This window comes from Bemisia tabaci, chromosome 2 (genome assembly GCF_918797505.1).
Source record: "Bemisia tabaci chromosome 2, PGI_BMITA_v3".
Classification (NCBI taxonomy): domain Eukaryota; kingdom Metazoa; phylum Arthropoda; class Insecta; order Hemiptera; family Aleyrodidae; genus Bemisia; species Bemisia tabaci.
In genome coordinates, this window is record NC_092794.1 from 57,027,396 (window position 1) to 57,044,158 (window position 16,763).

The 16,763-nt window shown below is 39.6% G+C and overlaps 2 protein-coding genes across 3 annotated transcripts in view; both read right to left on the reverse strand.

The window, feature by feature from the left end:
- LOC109029988 (katanin p60 ATPase-containing subunit A-like 1) overlaps window positions 1-16,763 on the reverse strand; it is a 57,714-nt gene that overhangs the window by 21,820 nt on the left and 19,131 nt on the right. The gene's annotated exons all lie outside the window — the stretch shown is intronic.
- Kat60 (katanin p60) overlaps window positions 1-16,763 on the reverse strand; it is a 38,425-nt gene that overhangs the window by 7,684 nt on the left and 13,978 nt on the right. For both annotated transcript variants that reach the window (XM_019040956.2, XM_019040955.2), the window contains exons 3-8: window positions 6,216-6,397; window positions 4,416-4,509; window positions 3,606-3,771; window positions 2,702-2,915; window positions 1,555-1,596; window positions 153-237 (exon numbers count right to left, since the gene is read on the reverse strand). In XM_019040956.2, coding sequence (XP_018896501.2) covers window positions 153-237; window positions 1,555-1,596; window positions 2,702-2,915; window positions 3,606-3,771; window positions 4,416-4,509; window positions 6,216-6,397 — 783 coding nt within the window. The remainder of the gene's footprint in view (window positions 1-152; window positions 238-1,554; window positions 1,597-2,701; window positions 2,916-3,605; window positions 3,772-4,415; window positions 4,510-6,215; window positions 6,398-16,763) is intronic.

Here is a 16,763-nt window from a genome sequence, read left to right on the forward strand (position 1 = left end):
AAATAAAAATATTATGCAGGCTTCTGGGGCGATCTTTTACTATAAGAGCTGCTGTTGAACATTAACATGCATATGGCTAGGAGAGATAAGTAAAATTGGTAAGGGCCAGCAAATATTCTGAATTTTACCTCAAAAAATATGTAATAACTTACCTAACATTTCCACTAGATCATTATCATACCCTGATGGGTCAAACCGTCTTTCTTCAGTGCAATCTTTCTCTTTGTCAGATTTTTCCTGGACAAATGAAGCGAGAAAAATTAGTACCTACTGACATGAAGTTGTGAGAATCATAAAAAGAATACAAAATTAAACAGTGCTGCTGTGGCATGCCAAAAAGTAATGTGATATGAAGCTCACACTGATAAATATTGCAGTTCTATTGAAACATGCTTGTCTACTACTTGTTTGTTCGGAATGTTCAGCCATTAAGAAAAATGGTGAAATTCAAACGCTTCTAACCACTGGTTTTGCTGATCATCATAACTATTGTACTAAAATTTGTTCCTTCAAGGGCCAGCAGACAGCGTTTCTATTGCACAGCAGCGCAATGAAAATGGGCCATTCAAAACATCTATCACTTTGACCATTTTGGTACATCAAGTCAGATAAAAAACCGTCACTTCGACTGGCTTGGCAGTAGATTTCTCAGAAACTAAGAGGTGGAAGGCAGAATTCACCATTGGTAACTTGGAATATGTAATTGAACAAGGTCTAACACCTTTCACCTAGCTTTTTGTGGTTTGTGTAATTTGGGTGGCGGTGGCCAGTTTTAGGAATACTGCCGTGTTAAGGAAGAACGCTGTAGGAACATTCAAATATTTCCAAATTAACACTCAGAAAAAACCTATTTTTACAGAAAGTTTGCACCAAGTTTTCCCTTTAAAATATTCTTACAATTACAAACAAAATTCTCTGAAATATTGGAAGAGAACTGCTTGCAAACTTTCCTGAAAATTCGTGATTTGTCAAAGGAAATTTGGCAACATCTGATGGCTCATGCAATGTTCTTTAGGGCTGTTCTATCGGTTGTCGGTAAGCTACCGAAACAGTTCCATTAAGAAAAAGTTACGATGAGAGCGCTCTTGCCGATAGCGATCAGAGTTTTCGGAGCTGGCGAAAATAAGCTGTTGCCATATGTACATCTATTTCATGCGCCGCCGCGCCAGGCAATCTGATAAACCGACACAAGGGGCAACAATGCATTGAGTGCAAGCTCTCAAAAATCCGATAAGGCCGGGTGTTGTCGATATCATAGCCACTGTCGATACTGCCGCCAGTTTCAATAAGAGACGATATCGAAAGAGTTCCGGCAAGAATTCGTTTGAACACCCCTAATGTTCTTCCTTAACACAGCTTCAGAATCAGTAATGGATGAAGAAAGGACGAAAATGAAAATAAGAGCATAAAATAAGGCTCATTACTAAGATTGAAATCAAATTGCAGTTTCTGATGTTTTGATTGGAAACAAGAAGTTAATAAAAAAAGAGGGAAAAAATAAATCATGTTTCTCTCGTAGTTGTGCTTGAAAATGCTAAAAAAGTAAAATCATACCTGAGAATCTGAGTTATTAGATTTGTGATCTTTATCTTTGTCCTGAAATAAACAAGAGAGAAAAAAATCAATGAGGTATTAAAAACTCCACTAACAATGTTTGTAAACTTTAGTTATTGATGTAATAATACAGGAGATGAAAACTTTCACAAGACCGGTGAGATACTTATCTAATGTATAATATGTATTATTATACATGTTGGAATTAATAATATGATAAGTAAAATAATATTAATGACGATGAATTTTAAATCTGGGGAAACAGAGCTGAAAACAACAAAACAAAAAACGAGGCGTTCCGCCAGAAATTTCTGGCATCTTCAATCAAAACAAGGTTACAATATGAGTGCATCCATCACTGGATTGGAGCACAAAGAACTCAGAGCACATTCAATTCAAATTCATTTCTAATATAAAACATAAATATGAGGTGCCCCTGTACCTTGAGGTATACCTGGACTTATACATTCAAACTGATTTAAATTGGTGGCGCTTCAATTAAATAATTACTGCTCACTTGGCTCACCCAATATTATTGAATGATGCAATGCAATTCATTGGTTGAAAGTAATGTCAAATAATAAACTTAATGGGCCAGTTGTGCCGGTAACAGAATCATTTTTGATGCTTAATTCGTGCAGATTTGCTAAAAATGAGAGGATCTGCCTAAACAGCGACTTTCTACAATGAATATTAACCGAGATATCATCCTTTGAAAAGTCGGGTTTTTGACGTCATCCACCGCAGTAGTGCATAACATGGTATGTATTACCGGTGAATGACATCATAATCAAGTTTTTAAGGCACAATATCACATTTAATATTCAACGCAGAAAGTTGCTGTTTGGACAGATCTTATTATTCTTAGCTAATCTACAAGAGTCAAGCATCAAAACATGATTTTGTGACCAGCCCAACTGACCCATTCAAGGTGTGCAAGAAAGTCTCATGATGCTCCTCCCTAATCAAAAACTTATGCTTCTCAAGTTTCAGTATTTGGAAGCTACGACCAGAGTGACAGGCAGAGCCCTATTCCCTACATGCTTTTCTTCACACCATGTTCCGTCCAGTATTCATGCTGGCATTTTGTATTTTATTTTAAGATGCAAGCTGTGATTTAATCATAATTCAACAATTCTATACTCACAGAACTTTGAGAACTATTGTGGGAATTATAGGAATTCCTAACGGAGCCATTCTTCCTATCATCAGTCTTCTTAGTATTAGATCGAGGTTCATTCTTCTTCGTCGTAGAAGTATTGTTTTTCTGACTAAAACGGTTGGTGGTGGATGTTTTAGTGTTATTAGTTTTAGAATTTTTCGCTCTAGTATTACTATTGGTACTGTGATTACTGTTTATCCTGAAAAAAAAAAAAAAACCACGTACACGCATTAGACAAACTGATTAATTTGTCAAATTATTAATCTGCATCCCAGGGCAATCTTACTGCAGATTTAGGATTTCTAATGTGACTCGAGGATTTCGAGTTGTAGCCACATGGTTATGATTTTGTGTTGAAGGATTCTTACCTCTGAAAAGTCGTAAAAGTTAGAGACTTTTCGAAACAATAAACATGCTGCATTAGGCCTACAGTGTAAACAGAACAAGAAAATAAGGGGAGTACACAAATTGACAGCGTAAGTCCGCAATCACATATCTCGTTTACGATGTCAGAAAATCTCCGCCTCTGCGTAAAAAAATAAATTTTTTTAAAGGAGAACAAGTTGACATCATTCCTTGAAGTTGATTCAGAATTTTCTTGGCACAGAGAAGAAAAATCATGGCAGTTTTACAAAATTGCCGTTGAGTAGTTTTCCGTTTAAAAAATAGAGTATGACAGGAAGTCTGCAACGTCGCAAACCGAGTTATGGGATTACCAACTTACACAGTCGAAATTTTCCTCAAAATGATACAAGGGTTCAATGCTCTAGGCTTACAGACCTGACTTTGTTCAATCAACCTGAGGCCTTGAAGCCTGCAGTCTACTGATGCTTTTAATGTTTCAGTCTCACAATTACAAGAAGACAGAGAGGATAAAGCACTCAAGTACCTGTGATCGACATGCGTTGGAGCAGGCCACACATCAGGATCCCGATCAGGAGGGGGCCAGACGTCAGGGTCCCTATTGTAGGCAGGCCATGGATCGATTGGTTTGGGGGAACCCAGCCATGATACATCATCAAAGCCACCTGTTCCGAAAAATTTGTGATTTGAATCTGGAAAATAAGCGCAGAATTTTAGAGAAAAAATAAAAACATCAAAAAATGATAAAAGCGAGGCGATTACAATGAATCAGATTGAGCAATATATCAAGTTTAATTAGGATAAATTTTAGATTTATACCAAAATATCTACAATTTAAGATTGATTAAATTTTGAGCATTGAACTCACCAGTTTATAAGTATTAGCTAATATATATTACAATAATTGGGCGTATTTATGCTAAAAGGAACTATGTGCATAGGGTTTGCATGAGACGTAATTCCTTTTGGCAAAAATACATTCAATTAAGAGTCAACAACAAGGATTGGAAACATTCAACTACCACTAAATTGTACCGGGGCAATTTTTATCTATTTATTATTGGGTGTCCAATTGTCCATAACTAGGGCAGGACAATGCTGCAACTTTCTTCATGGAGGACAGGACTTATGAATAATTGACTTTTCTCATCTTAAGCTAAATTCACACAGGTTAAAAAACCTCCTATGCCAAGGAACGATATCATTGAATTTTTGACCAACTATTGGATTAAATTTTTCCATTTTACTTACATTATATAGCCTGTTAGGCTAATATAAGCCAGCACAAATATTATTCTGGAGCATACAATCTATTGTGTCTTAAAAAAATACTCACTTATTGGCCTATCTGTAGGGTCTGAGCGAATCTGCTTTAGGACACTGCTAGTTGCTTTTAGCTGTTCGTACTCTGTTGCAAGCTGATGTTGTAACTGAAATAGAAAAAGTCGCAGGTATTCACAGGAGAAAGGTTTGGTACTTAGATAATAATAAGATAATATACATCAAAGGAAAGCCTTTCTGCCCCATCGAATCAACACCTATGATATATTCATGGAATCCTGAATCATCCTATATTATGAAGATAAGGTTACTACCTAATCACGTAATACCACTCGAGATGACAAAAAAGAGACGTCTCGAGTTTCTTCCGATAAAAGGATTGCTCATACTAATCCGCATTGATTACATGGCACGAGTGCTATTGAATTGCACTCATATTCATTCAAGGTAATTTTTGAGAGGACACTTCAATCTGTGGATGTTAAAACCTACCAAGTCCAAAAAATCGCAAAATGAGTTCGTTGGAGAAAACTTTTCTTTGAGAGTACCAAGACAGTCTGTAAGTACGATGATTAAGCAGGAATGGATCACTAGACAGGGTGCAAATTTCAGCATTTTGATACATGTTTCTCAACCAAAATTTCACGTAAAACACGATGCGCACAACGAAAATTACCGAAATCACATCCTTACGAAGATATTCAATAATTCTTGATGCGTGAATTCAAACCACCCGTTCATGAAAACTCAATGCTCTACGTGATTCACATCGCGCGCTAAACGTTTATCATGACAGTCTCTGAGATATAAAAATCTGGCAACCTCAATCTTGATGCTTTGGCTCAGCTGTAGCAAATTGCTTATAGTTTGAACAACACATGGTGGGAAATGAACATTGCTCGATTGAGAAGATTGCTGAAACCAGATTGCTGATTCAAATTTCTCGTAACCAATATAAAATAAAAACGTTGATATCTTCATGAGGAGTTGATTTCAATAATTTTCGTTGCGCAAATCGTGTTTTACGTGAAATTTTGATCAAGAGACATGTATCAGAATGCTTTAATTCGTACCTTGATTAGTGTTCCATTCTAGAAATAAGATGCGTTTTTTTAAAATGAAAATATTTTCCAGGTTTTTCTATCCTAAAATACCTGGGTTCACGTCTAAAACTACCTAAAGTCACCGATGAATCCAATGAAAGTAGGTAGGTAGGAATTTTGCGATTGATTATTACTCATTTCACTCTGGGAGACACTACTGAATGGCTTTTATTAGAACAAATATCACTTTTTTGGGTCATTCCATGCAAGAAAACCTAACAAGTTAAAAATTAAAGTTGCCAATAATGTGTTCTCGGGAAACTAGGCAGGATCATCAGAACTAGCCCGTGATCTCGGCCCCATTTGATGAAAAGAAGCCGATAGTAAATTTACAGACACAAAAACCACCTTCTCAGGTCGTTTCTCGCAAAGTCCTAAAGCGTCCAAAGTTGGCTGATAAATTTAAATACACCGTAAATTAAGGAGGATTGCTAACAATGGTACATGACTTACTCTCCATACACTTGAGAGAACATTTTTAACCATCATAAAACATCCAAACGATTTCTAGGAGTCTTTCGGACGATTAGTGGAAATTTGACAAAAAACGGAGGCTTCTTTCAATAAAATTTTCCGGTTAGAAGCTCCTTGAACCTGCTTCTTCAAAGCTACATTTTCAGAAACTTACTGCTCTCCTTGCTATCACGGCAGCTTTATCGGGAACTTCGTTCATAAAGTGGATTTTCCCCCTCAATCTACTCCTGATAAATTTGACTTTCTGGTCAAGCTTTAACATTGATTGATCGGCTTACCAATTGCCACTTGTTTTTCCACGTGGGGTCATGGATGGAGGTGAGGAGCCGATGGAGCATTTGTATGACGCCCTGGTAGTAAACGCCGGCCGTGTCGTAGTTGCCCATCAACGCCATCTCGCGGGCCAACGCTGTGTTTTCGCTGATCTCGTTCAGCGAACTGGCCATCATCGTCAACTCCGCTGTAACACAGGCAAAACCGTAATGAATCAATCAGTGAAACAGAAAATAACTACACAGTGTAATGACTACATGCATTAGTAAAAGCTCCGGTAAAATTAATCGGACGGGGGACAGTTCTCCTCACAAGGACGTAATTTCGATCAAACGCGGGGCGGGGGAGGGGGGGCGAAACTTCGAAGATTTTTCAGAAAATCTTTGGAGTACATAAGTTCATCAAAACAACCCCAAAAAGAAGATCAATATACCTACAGTAAAACCTCTCGAAGTCGCGCCGGGGTGAAATCCACTCCGGATTAAAATACGATGTTTCAAACGGTGTTCCTGACGCTACGTTCACGTGGACGATAAAACTGCCTTTCTCGGGAATTTCCCTGATTTTACGCTTGTTTGCATAAAATTCTGCAAAAATTCCGAGTAGGCAGTTTCAATTTGTCTCCCTATACTGAAACGAATGGGAGCGGAAATTTAAAAACACCGTCGATACGTATTTTCCTCACCGAAATCGGGAACTGTCAGAACGGATTTTATTTTTTGTGATGATGAACCAGATTTTTCTCCGTGTGAGATAGGATTTTATTTTATTTCATTTATTTATTTGTCACAAAAATACAACATCAAGTTGAGGGTTCTCTACCCCCAAAAAGAAATACAAAATGCAACTACTTAAATAATTTAATTACTAATGGTAGCGTAGCTAAACACTATTTAAAGCTGATAAACGAACAGGTAATGATGGTTTACGACATTTTTTGACTAAAGTGACCGCCGAAATCTACCTAAACACGTATACTGCCGTTCTAAGGAAGAACACCGTATGAACATTCGAGAGTTGCCGAATTTCCCTCTATAAAACATGTATTTTTAACGACATTCGTGAACATTTTTCTGTGAAATTTTCAGATATTTTCGATGAAATTGCTCACAAAATTGTCTAAAAATTTTGAAAAAACTATTCACAATTTTCCTAGTAAATTCAGTTTTCCTCGAATGAAATTTGGCAACGTCCGAAGGCTCATACGGCGTTCTTCCTTAGCACGGCAGTATACCTCGGCAACTTGAACAGGTATACCTCAGCAATAGAGATAAAGTTTATAAAGAGTCGGGCATCTACACTGATAGACACGCAAAAGAAATCGATTCATCTCTCATAAGTTGTTTCAAGAAAAATGGTCAGAAACGCGCGAAAATGTCTAGAAAACATGTGATCGGATGCTCAACTTGTAACCTTGAGCGGTGATCCATTGACGATCCCACTTTCGAAAAGAGGTAAGAGCGATTACACATGTTTAGTAAAGTGTGGAGAGCACGGCAAATATTAAAATTTCTACGCCCGAGTGTACGTCAAACGTCCACTTTCCCTTCCAATTAAAAGTGTGACGGGCGAGCAGATAAACCATTAGAGAAATACGCGCTACGGATAACTCCTGCAACTGTACGCAGAGGATCGTAAATTGCATAAAAATAATTTTGCCGACGATCGCGGAAACGGTTCGCATTCGGATGGTTGCATCATTTTGCAAAGTGCCAACGGATTCGAATTAAAAATACATCTTGGCCGCTCACCAATCGCGGACACTGTAAGCAACTCCCACTTCGCAAAAATATGGATTAATGTACCGCATATTGCGGTCAAAACACGGAGCATAAGTAGATCAGAGGAGAGATCAATAATCCTTGCTCCTCACTCGCTCAGAGAAGATATAATCTTACGCGGTGCTCCGATGGCACCGACAACCCAAAATCCACGGCTCAACACTGCACGGAAAAAAATTAAATTGCTGATTCAACAATTCAATTGCTAAGAACAGTGAGTGCAATGTTTCAATGTAGATTTTACAACAAAAAAATGCTACTTTAACCACCCCCGTGGTTAAATTAGTTTACAATGTGGTTAGAGTAGCATTTTTTTGTTGTAAAATCTACGTTGAAACATTGCACTCACTGTTTTTAGCAATTGAATTGTTGAATCAGCGATGTATTTTTTTCCGTGTGCCGTACTGCCGTGCTAAGGTGGAACGCCGTATGAACATTCGAGAGTTGCCAAATTTCCTTGGATGAAATGTTTATTTTCGAGGCACTTTATGAATATTTTTCCTTGAAACTTTCAAGAACTTTAGGTGAAATTGCAAACAAAATTATCTGAAAAATTAGAAGACAAATATTCATATTTTTACCAGGAAATTCGTGTATCATCAAAGGATATTTGGCAACGCCTGAAGGTTCATACGGCGTTTTTCTTAGCACGGCAACGTACTAAGGAAGAACGCCGTATGAGCCCTCAGACGTTGCCATATTTCCTTCGATAAAGACTAAAACTGTAAAAATTGTGAATATTACCCCCAAAATTTTTATTCAATTTTGTACGCAATTTAGTCTAAAATATCTGGAAATTTCAAGGGAAAATATGCACAAATTTCGTCAAAAATACATGTCTTATCAAGGGAAATTTGGCAACTCTCAAATAAGAATCATACGTCGTTCTTTCTTATCATCGCTCAACACGTCGCGTCGTTTTCAAGACAGAAAGAACGTAACACATATTCATTGTAGAATTACAAGGTGACAGTAGAGCGTGTTTGACTGTAAATTGTACAGCTCTTCCTTTTTGACTACATGCGAAAATCGACGACCTTTTGGATACGTTTGGCAAAGTCAAATTCGCACAAAATTGAATACTTTGGGTCAGTTTTGATACCTCAGAGTGGGGGAAAGACGACCTCCTGAACCCTTGGATGCCTCAGCGAGGCACTGGACAAGGCGCGAATTAAAACATTCCGTTGCACATGTATTCTTCAAAATGTTACAAAGCAATCGATATAAAAAAGGTTACCTTCGGAAATCGAATCCTGAGGCAATTTTGGTGAGCTCAATTAAATTTCGCGCATTTCGGGAGATTCTCTAAATAAAGCCCCCCCCCCCCCCTCCGGCGAATTTCGTAGCCTCTACGCTTGTCCTATCCTCAAAATTTGGCTAAAATTATACGTAAGTACTGCCTGAGTCATATCTAAGGATGCATCAAGCCGAAAGCTTCATATAATTTCTAGCTGGGCGAAAAGGGGCCGAATTTTGTCGGTCCTTCCACCGTACTTAAATATACTTAGGACGGGTCTCGACTGCACTTAAGTCCGGCTTAGCGCCTCTGGTTGGCCGGTGGTGCGGTTTGGGCTAATGGACTCATCGATGGATGTTGCACTCCGTGTGAAAGAGCAGACAAAGTTCGGCCCAAGGCATCTGCGCTGGAGAAGCTCACTCGGCACTGGAAACAAATACTCTTGGATCCTGAGTCCAGACTTTTGGAAAAATTGACAAGAAAAAATACTCTTGATTTTATTGGATTTTTGCAATTGAATCATACGAAAATCCGCTTAAATTAAGTGCGAGGAATTAAAATTAAAAAATTAACATTTAAGTGCAATGAAATGCGATTTGAGCAAAAATCCAATTGAATCAAAAGTATTTTTTCTTGTCTTTTTTCAGAGCCGGGAATTCAGATCCAAGCGAATTTTTTTTTCCAGAGTGCAATAATTTTGGTTTTAGGTTCCAGGGACGTTTGGAATTCATTTTGGAACAGAACACTACTATTTCTGGCTCATTTTAGAGATGACACATGAGCCTTTATTTCCCCTTACACGGATAGTTGCTTTTGCGGATAGGCGAGAAATAGAATAGTTTCTGGCTGGAAATAGTAGAGTCCATTTACAGTTGGGAAGCAGTCCTGTAAGTGCGCAAAGTGCCTGTGGGCAGTGCGGCCGCATAAAAGCCACCCGGGGAGGGGGGGGGGGGGGGGGCGCTGATATTCAGATAACAATTCGGTTCAATTCACGCTGCGATACTACTAGGAATCGAAGATTGGCCGGACTTTTCCCGTTCATCCGGTTTAAAGTACAATGCTCCTCAATTTGAAACTTTGCCCGATACTTTTGATCTGGTCGCTGCGTGTTGCACGGAACCCAGGACGTTCCAGACGAACAATCAATTGAATGTGGGCCACTATTCAATTTTTTATTGCCCCTCGTGCGGCACTGCATTCATGAAAGTTGGCAACACTGTTTTTCCTCCATTTGAATGTGTGTAAAATAATCGATTCTTGGTATGAGGCAGCTTCCCTTACCTAAAATCGATATTTACAATGTATTTAAACATAGGAAGAACAGTGATACCAAATTTCAAGAATCACCACTGCCTGCATTGCGAGTGCTGGCGATTACCCTTCATGAAGGAAGGATTTACCATTTTTTTTCGAGTTGACACCAAAATTAGGATTTCGAGCTTTCAACATTGTGTCCTAAAAAAATTTCACCGATTTTTCTTCTGACTGTAAGCGAAAATTAGCAAAATTTTAAACCGAAATTGCACAGTCATATTCTTGTAAAAAAATGAATTGTTGGGGTCAATTTTGAAACCTAGGAATTAAGTTATGTTCCTTTGTCGACGCATGGACGAATTGGACTAAATTTCGCAATACGGGGCTACAACTTCTGACTCATTTCAGAAATAACATATGTGCCATTAGTTCCTTTATGCTGATAGGTGCTTTTATGCATTAGCTATGAATTTTAGTTCCTTATTGCAGAGGAAGTTCAATTATCGGTGCCGTGATTTTTTTCGAGGTGAGTTGAAAAGTAGAATTTTGAGATTTCGACAGAAGTCTCTTTGATGTCCTAAAAAATAAGTTGGGAGCTATTTAGTCAATTTTTGAGCTGACAGAAGGCTTAAAATTGTAAAAATTCAACGATTTTGTGCCCAGAACAAAGCAAATTGGATGCTTGAGTAGTGCCTTCTCGCGACTCCGTTTATTGTATACAGCACACTTTGAACTGTCATTAACTTCGTACATTATTTTGCGGTGTTTCTCTTGTTGTACATTGGCATTTCATCAAACGCCATATGTTCCCGGGCCTTGGAGCTTTCCAACACCACACCGCGTAGAGAAAAAAACGAGTGATTACTGGAGGTGGGCACTACATGTGGAAGTAGGTTAGTGTCGTAGTGACATTATCAAACTGGTGCCCCCCTCCCGTCCCCCTCTCCGGGTACGGTACGCCGGGACCAGCTATTCCCGAAAAACACGAGTAACCACTACGCAGTCGGAACGTGTCGTCGTAAAAAAAAAGCAGCTACGCAAACAAGCAACTCCAGAGCAGAGGTAAATTTTATTGTTAGCGTGAGTATAGCTTCTCGCTTAGAGAAGAGCAGATACAACGCGGTAACGAGGACCCGGTGATTAAAACCGCTCTGGTCGAATTCGGAGTACATTTCTGGTCCTTTTTTCGGCGCTCTAATGAGCTTTCTCCATTGACGGATCCAGCAAATTGGCAACATTGTTTTTTCTCCGTTTAAACCTATGGAAATGTATCGATTCCCGGAGTATCCAGGTGCTCCGACAAGAATCGATTATTTCATATAGGTTTAAACATATGGAAATGTATCGATTCCCGGAGTATCCAGCTGCTCCGACAAGAATCGATTATTTAACATAGGTTTAGACGGAAGAAATGCGGCCCTCGGATGCGTCTGATTACGGCTCGAAGAATTTTGCAAGTTCCTGAAAGCAATGATTTCTCCGATGTGAAATTTTGCAAGATACGATAAAGCCGCTGGTCTTGTCCAAAATTCACTAAGCCGAGAAAGAGTTCTTAATCTCGAGCCCATCATTACAACTGATCGTCGCATTTCCACATCTGAAATTGGTCACATTCTAATGCATAAAAAGGATCCCATTATCAGGGTTGTCACGACTCGTCTAAAAATATATCATTTGCTATGATATATTTACGATTTACTTGGCACTTGAAATTCCCTCCCCGAATGGAAGCCCTGTTTGTGTGCTGCAGCTACACGCCTGGAACATTTTTTCACTTTCTGTAGTAAAGACTACTATTTATTAACGGCTGCATGGACTGGGCTAACTGACAAGTGTGATCTACTGATGGGGTCCAAAAAGACCCAAAACGTTATAAATCTCTTGGCGTGACCTCAGCATAATATTTTAATACGTCTGCCTAAACTGAACCCCCCTCCCCCCGGTCTTCAACTGGTACTCATTCGAGTTCAAAATGTTCGACTTTCATTGAAATTTTCGAACTTTTTGGCCTTACTTTAACCGCAAAAAAAGTGTGGACCCAGTACTGTTTTACCATCTTGGAACATACAATTCGGGCCACCACGTGTCTACTAAGACAGGCTGGTCAAAAATCAGTATTTTTACAGTACTTTTTCAGTACATTCCCAAGAAATTCAGTACTTACTCGACAGAAAAATTCAGTACTTTTCAGTGCCTTCATTTGACGAAATTCGAAAAATTTCAGAAATTTTAATTTCACGCTTAAAGGGCAACAGAAATGACAAAAAATGAAAAAAATCCGGACCTTCGGAGGAAAATCCGCATTTTTTCACTACTTCCGGACCGCCCTCATAAAATCAGTACTACTTCCGGAAATTCTGGACTTGTAGACACCCTGGCCACGTTTCTTGGTGTTTTTTCTTGAGAGATCAAGTGTATTTCCCTTCAGGAAACGGTCCTTGAGGTTAACCTTGACGTTCACAAATTACTCACGACAGGCACATGCTCAATCTCGAAGACAAGGAGGCGAAGTATGTAGCACGTGCTCTGTGCATGGGAAAAGCACCGGTATTACCATGGAAATGCGGTTACAAAGGTTGGCAAGCACCGAGAAACCTTTATTGTCTTGCATTACTTATGGAAGAGTCCGCCTCTGCAGTGGGTCACATTCCTTATGCAGGGACAAGGGGCCTCATGAATTACGTTATATGATGGACGGGGAGGGGTGGGATGGTGGAAGCATCTGACGGAAAGGGATGGGTGCGCTGCAACAGGATTCGTGACGACTTAGAATTTCCGCACTTAAATGTACTATACCTAATTATTTTTTTTTTTTTTTTTTTTTTTTTTTTTTTTTTTTTTTTGCAATAGACACACTTTCAATTTTTCGCTCAAATTGCAACTAAAATGACAAAAATGAAAAAAATTCCGGATCTTTTGGCGGAATTTCCGCACTTTTTCAGTACTTCCGGACCGCTCTAAAAAATCAATACTATTTCCGGAAATTCCGGACTTGTAGACACCCTGAACAAACCATGTAGTTATCGAGATGCTGGGGAGAATCCCTACGATGACGTCACAACCAATAGCGTCTGGAGGCGGCATCGGCAACGGTGTCGTCGACGGTGCGTCACGCTGGAGAACCGACAGACGCAGACGGGACGACCGACCGGTTCCAGCGACGACCGTGACGCACACGCTCCACACCATCGCACCGCAAGAACCACATAACCGCCCGAGCTTTCCCGTTGACGATGCGTGGTTTTCGCTCAATACCCGAGTGCACTGCATTACGGTTGCCAAACTGTGCCGAAAAACTAATGTTTGCCCCCGGCGAATTTCACGATTATCACACGATCTGGCAACTCTGTCCCTGCTCGACCATCTGCCGCGCGCACCGATCATCTCGGTGCAAAATCATCCACGGGATCACTCGAGATCACTCGAGATCACTCGATTTACGGTTCTTCCAAGCTCCAACTGCAACTCGTTGAAAAATCCCACTCAGCAGTCGTTGCACCAGGAGTACCGTTTCCTTAGCAGCATTTCCTTCTGATGAGAGGAATACTACTTGTTGCGTCGAGGAAGCAACTAAAAGGGGACGTTTGTCATGAAGTCAGGTATACAGGACTGCTTGAAAAACCTTTTTTAAGGAAGGTGATCGGAAGTGGGGTGATATGACGCGACGGTGGGGTAAAAAATTCGGAAAAATTGCCTGACTCGTTTGAATTTGAAATATTACGCGAGGAATTTTAACAGATATCTTGACTCTCTTCTTCTCTAGTAGTTTACCCGGCGGAGATCTTGTCAACCCCCTTTTTTTAAATTTTGGCTGAATTTCGACTAACGCTCCTCCTCCCGACTTTGACTTTTTCAAAGAAAAAAAGAGAGTCTGAAAAATAGCTGTTTAAAAAAGAAAAAAGAAAATGCAACTGATATTGTGCTTTACCTTAGCACGACACTATGGGCAACGTTTAACGTGGGCTCTCTGAATATCATGTCTCAGCCGTGCTAAGGAAGAACGCCGTATGAACATTCGAGAGTTGCCGGATATACTTCGATAAAATGTTTATTTTTGAGAAAAGTTATGAATATTTATCCTTTAAATTGTCAGAATCTTTTGGTGAAATTGCGAACAAAATTATCTGAAAAATTGGGAGGAAAATATTCACAAGTTTACCAGAACATTCGAATTTTCTGGAAAGAAATTTGGCAACGCCTGAAGGTTCAAACGGCGTTTTTTCTTAGCACGGCGGATCTGCAAAGATGTTACCGGAAAACGTTCCGCGATTTTCCACACGTCGGTATCTTTCCCGCCGTCGCGGTCATGGTCCGAGGCTGTCCAGTTCACCTGTCTACGTCCCAATCTAAAACCTCATAAGTCCAATATGGGAGCCCTGTTCAGTTCAGCGGTTTTGCCTCGCGACTTGAGTCGACCTTCCTCTCCTCGACCGAAATGCCCACGGAGCACTGCGCACAGTAACGAGCCATTGAAAAAGATCGAACATGATATTTTTGACTAGAATCGAAAATTTTAATGTTCATTTTATTGGATTTGACATTTTAAGGGGTGTTTTTTTAGAAAATTTTACGTAAAAACCAACGAAGAATCTTCAAAACACCTGCATTTTGTATTCATAAATATATCTATGGACAAAGTGCGAAACCACATACCTCTCTTTGTGACGTTGCAGACTTTTACTACAACTGAAAATTTTAATGTTTATTTTATCAGATTTGAAATTTCAAGGGATGTTTCTGAGAGACAATTTTACGTAAAAACCAAGAAAGAATTTTTAAAACACCTTCATTTTGAATTAACAAATATATTGATGGCCGAAGTGCGAAACCACGAACCTCCGTTTGTGACATTAGAGACTTCCTGTCATACTTCATTTTCTAATTGGAAAACAAACCAACTTCAGATCATGAGAACTTATTACATTTTTCTTCCATATGGACAAAATATTATCCGTGGGAAAGTCAAGCTATTTAGTTGACTTGTTTCTCTTCGCAAAAGTAAAATAGGAGTACAGGGCCAGATTCACCTACTTGCCGCCCATGGGCCGCCTATATTTTGCCGCCCCCTTCTCATTCGTTTTGAAACTCGATAAAAACCATCAAATGAACGTGCCAGCGGGGGAGGGGTGCATAAGATGTGTTTACTCGTGTTGAACACATTTTTGGGAGAGCCCTGTCAACACTACTAGCAAGAGTTCACGAAACTTTGCGCGAAAGTTAAGGTCAGTAAACCTATCTCTGTGTCGACAAGGCCTTCCATTCATAAGATATGAACGAACAAATTATGAAAGAACAAACATAAATGTGGCTCAATGATTTTAACTTCCGCCGCCGCGCAGCGCAGACCGCACCGTGTTGGACGCAATGCGTGAAGTATTCACGCAGTCTTGTAGGCACCTTGCGTTTCACGCTAACCGCACTGTGTTTAGAGCGATGCGTGAAGTATTAATGCATTCTTATAGGCGCTATCCGTTTCACGCTGGCCGCAATGACCGCACTGTGTTTGATGTAATGCGTGAAGTATTCGTGCAGTCTTGTAGGCGCTAATACGTGTTACATGCCGATCGCCGCGCTGAGGGCTTCTCCTTTTCATCTCAAGTCCTAGTTATCATTTCTCTCTAAGTCGCGCCGTTCTAAGCCAAATTGCGTGTTTGGTTTCTCTCGTAACTCGACTTACTGAGGGTGCTGTCTCTTGTATCACTAAGAGACGACAAAATTATAAATTACTATACTCTCAGGAAATGAGAGATTTTGTCGCCTTTTCTCGTTTGTAATTTTGTTTTTATAAATCCGATTTTTTTTATACCTACACTTTAAAAAATTGCAAATTTTTGCCGCCCCTTTTAAATTTTTGCCACCCCCTTAATCCGGCCCTGTAGGAGCAGAGATTTTGAAACATTGCGATGGAGATACGTGGTTTCGTGCTTAAACCATAGATGTATACACGCCTTTAAAATATCCACATTATGTCTGACCTATTCTATCCTGTCAGGCTCAGGAAGAGCGCCGTATGAAAATTGGAACGTTGTCTTTCCTCGGATGAAAAATTGATCGTGGAAGAAAGTTAAGCATATTTTTCCTTGAAATTTTCAAATATATTAGGTTTTGACGGAAGGAGATAGTTGCATGAACATTATTTTGATTCAATTACTAAAAAATTGAGATCTCCTAAGTATTAAGGTATTTTTTAATAAAATTTCCGGTCACCGGAACTTTGAGAAAGAGCTCCTCAAAGTCAAAAGCGATTTGAAACGGGCTTTTTCCCACGCTTCGGAACTAGG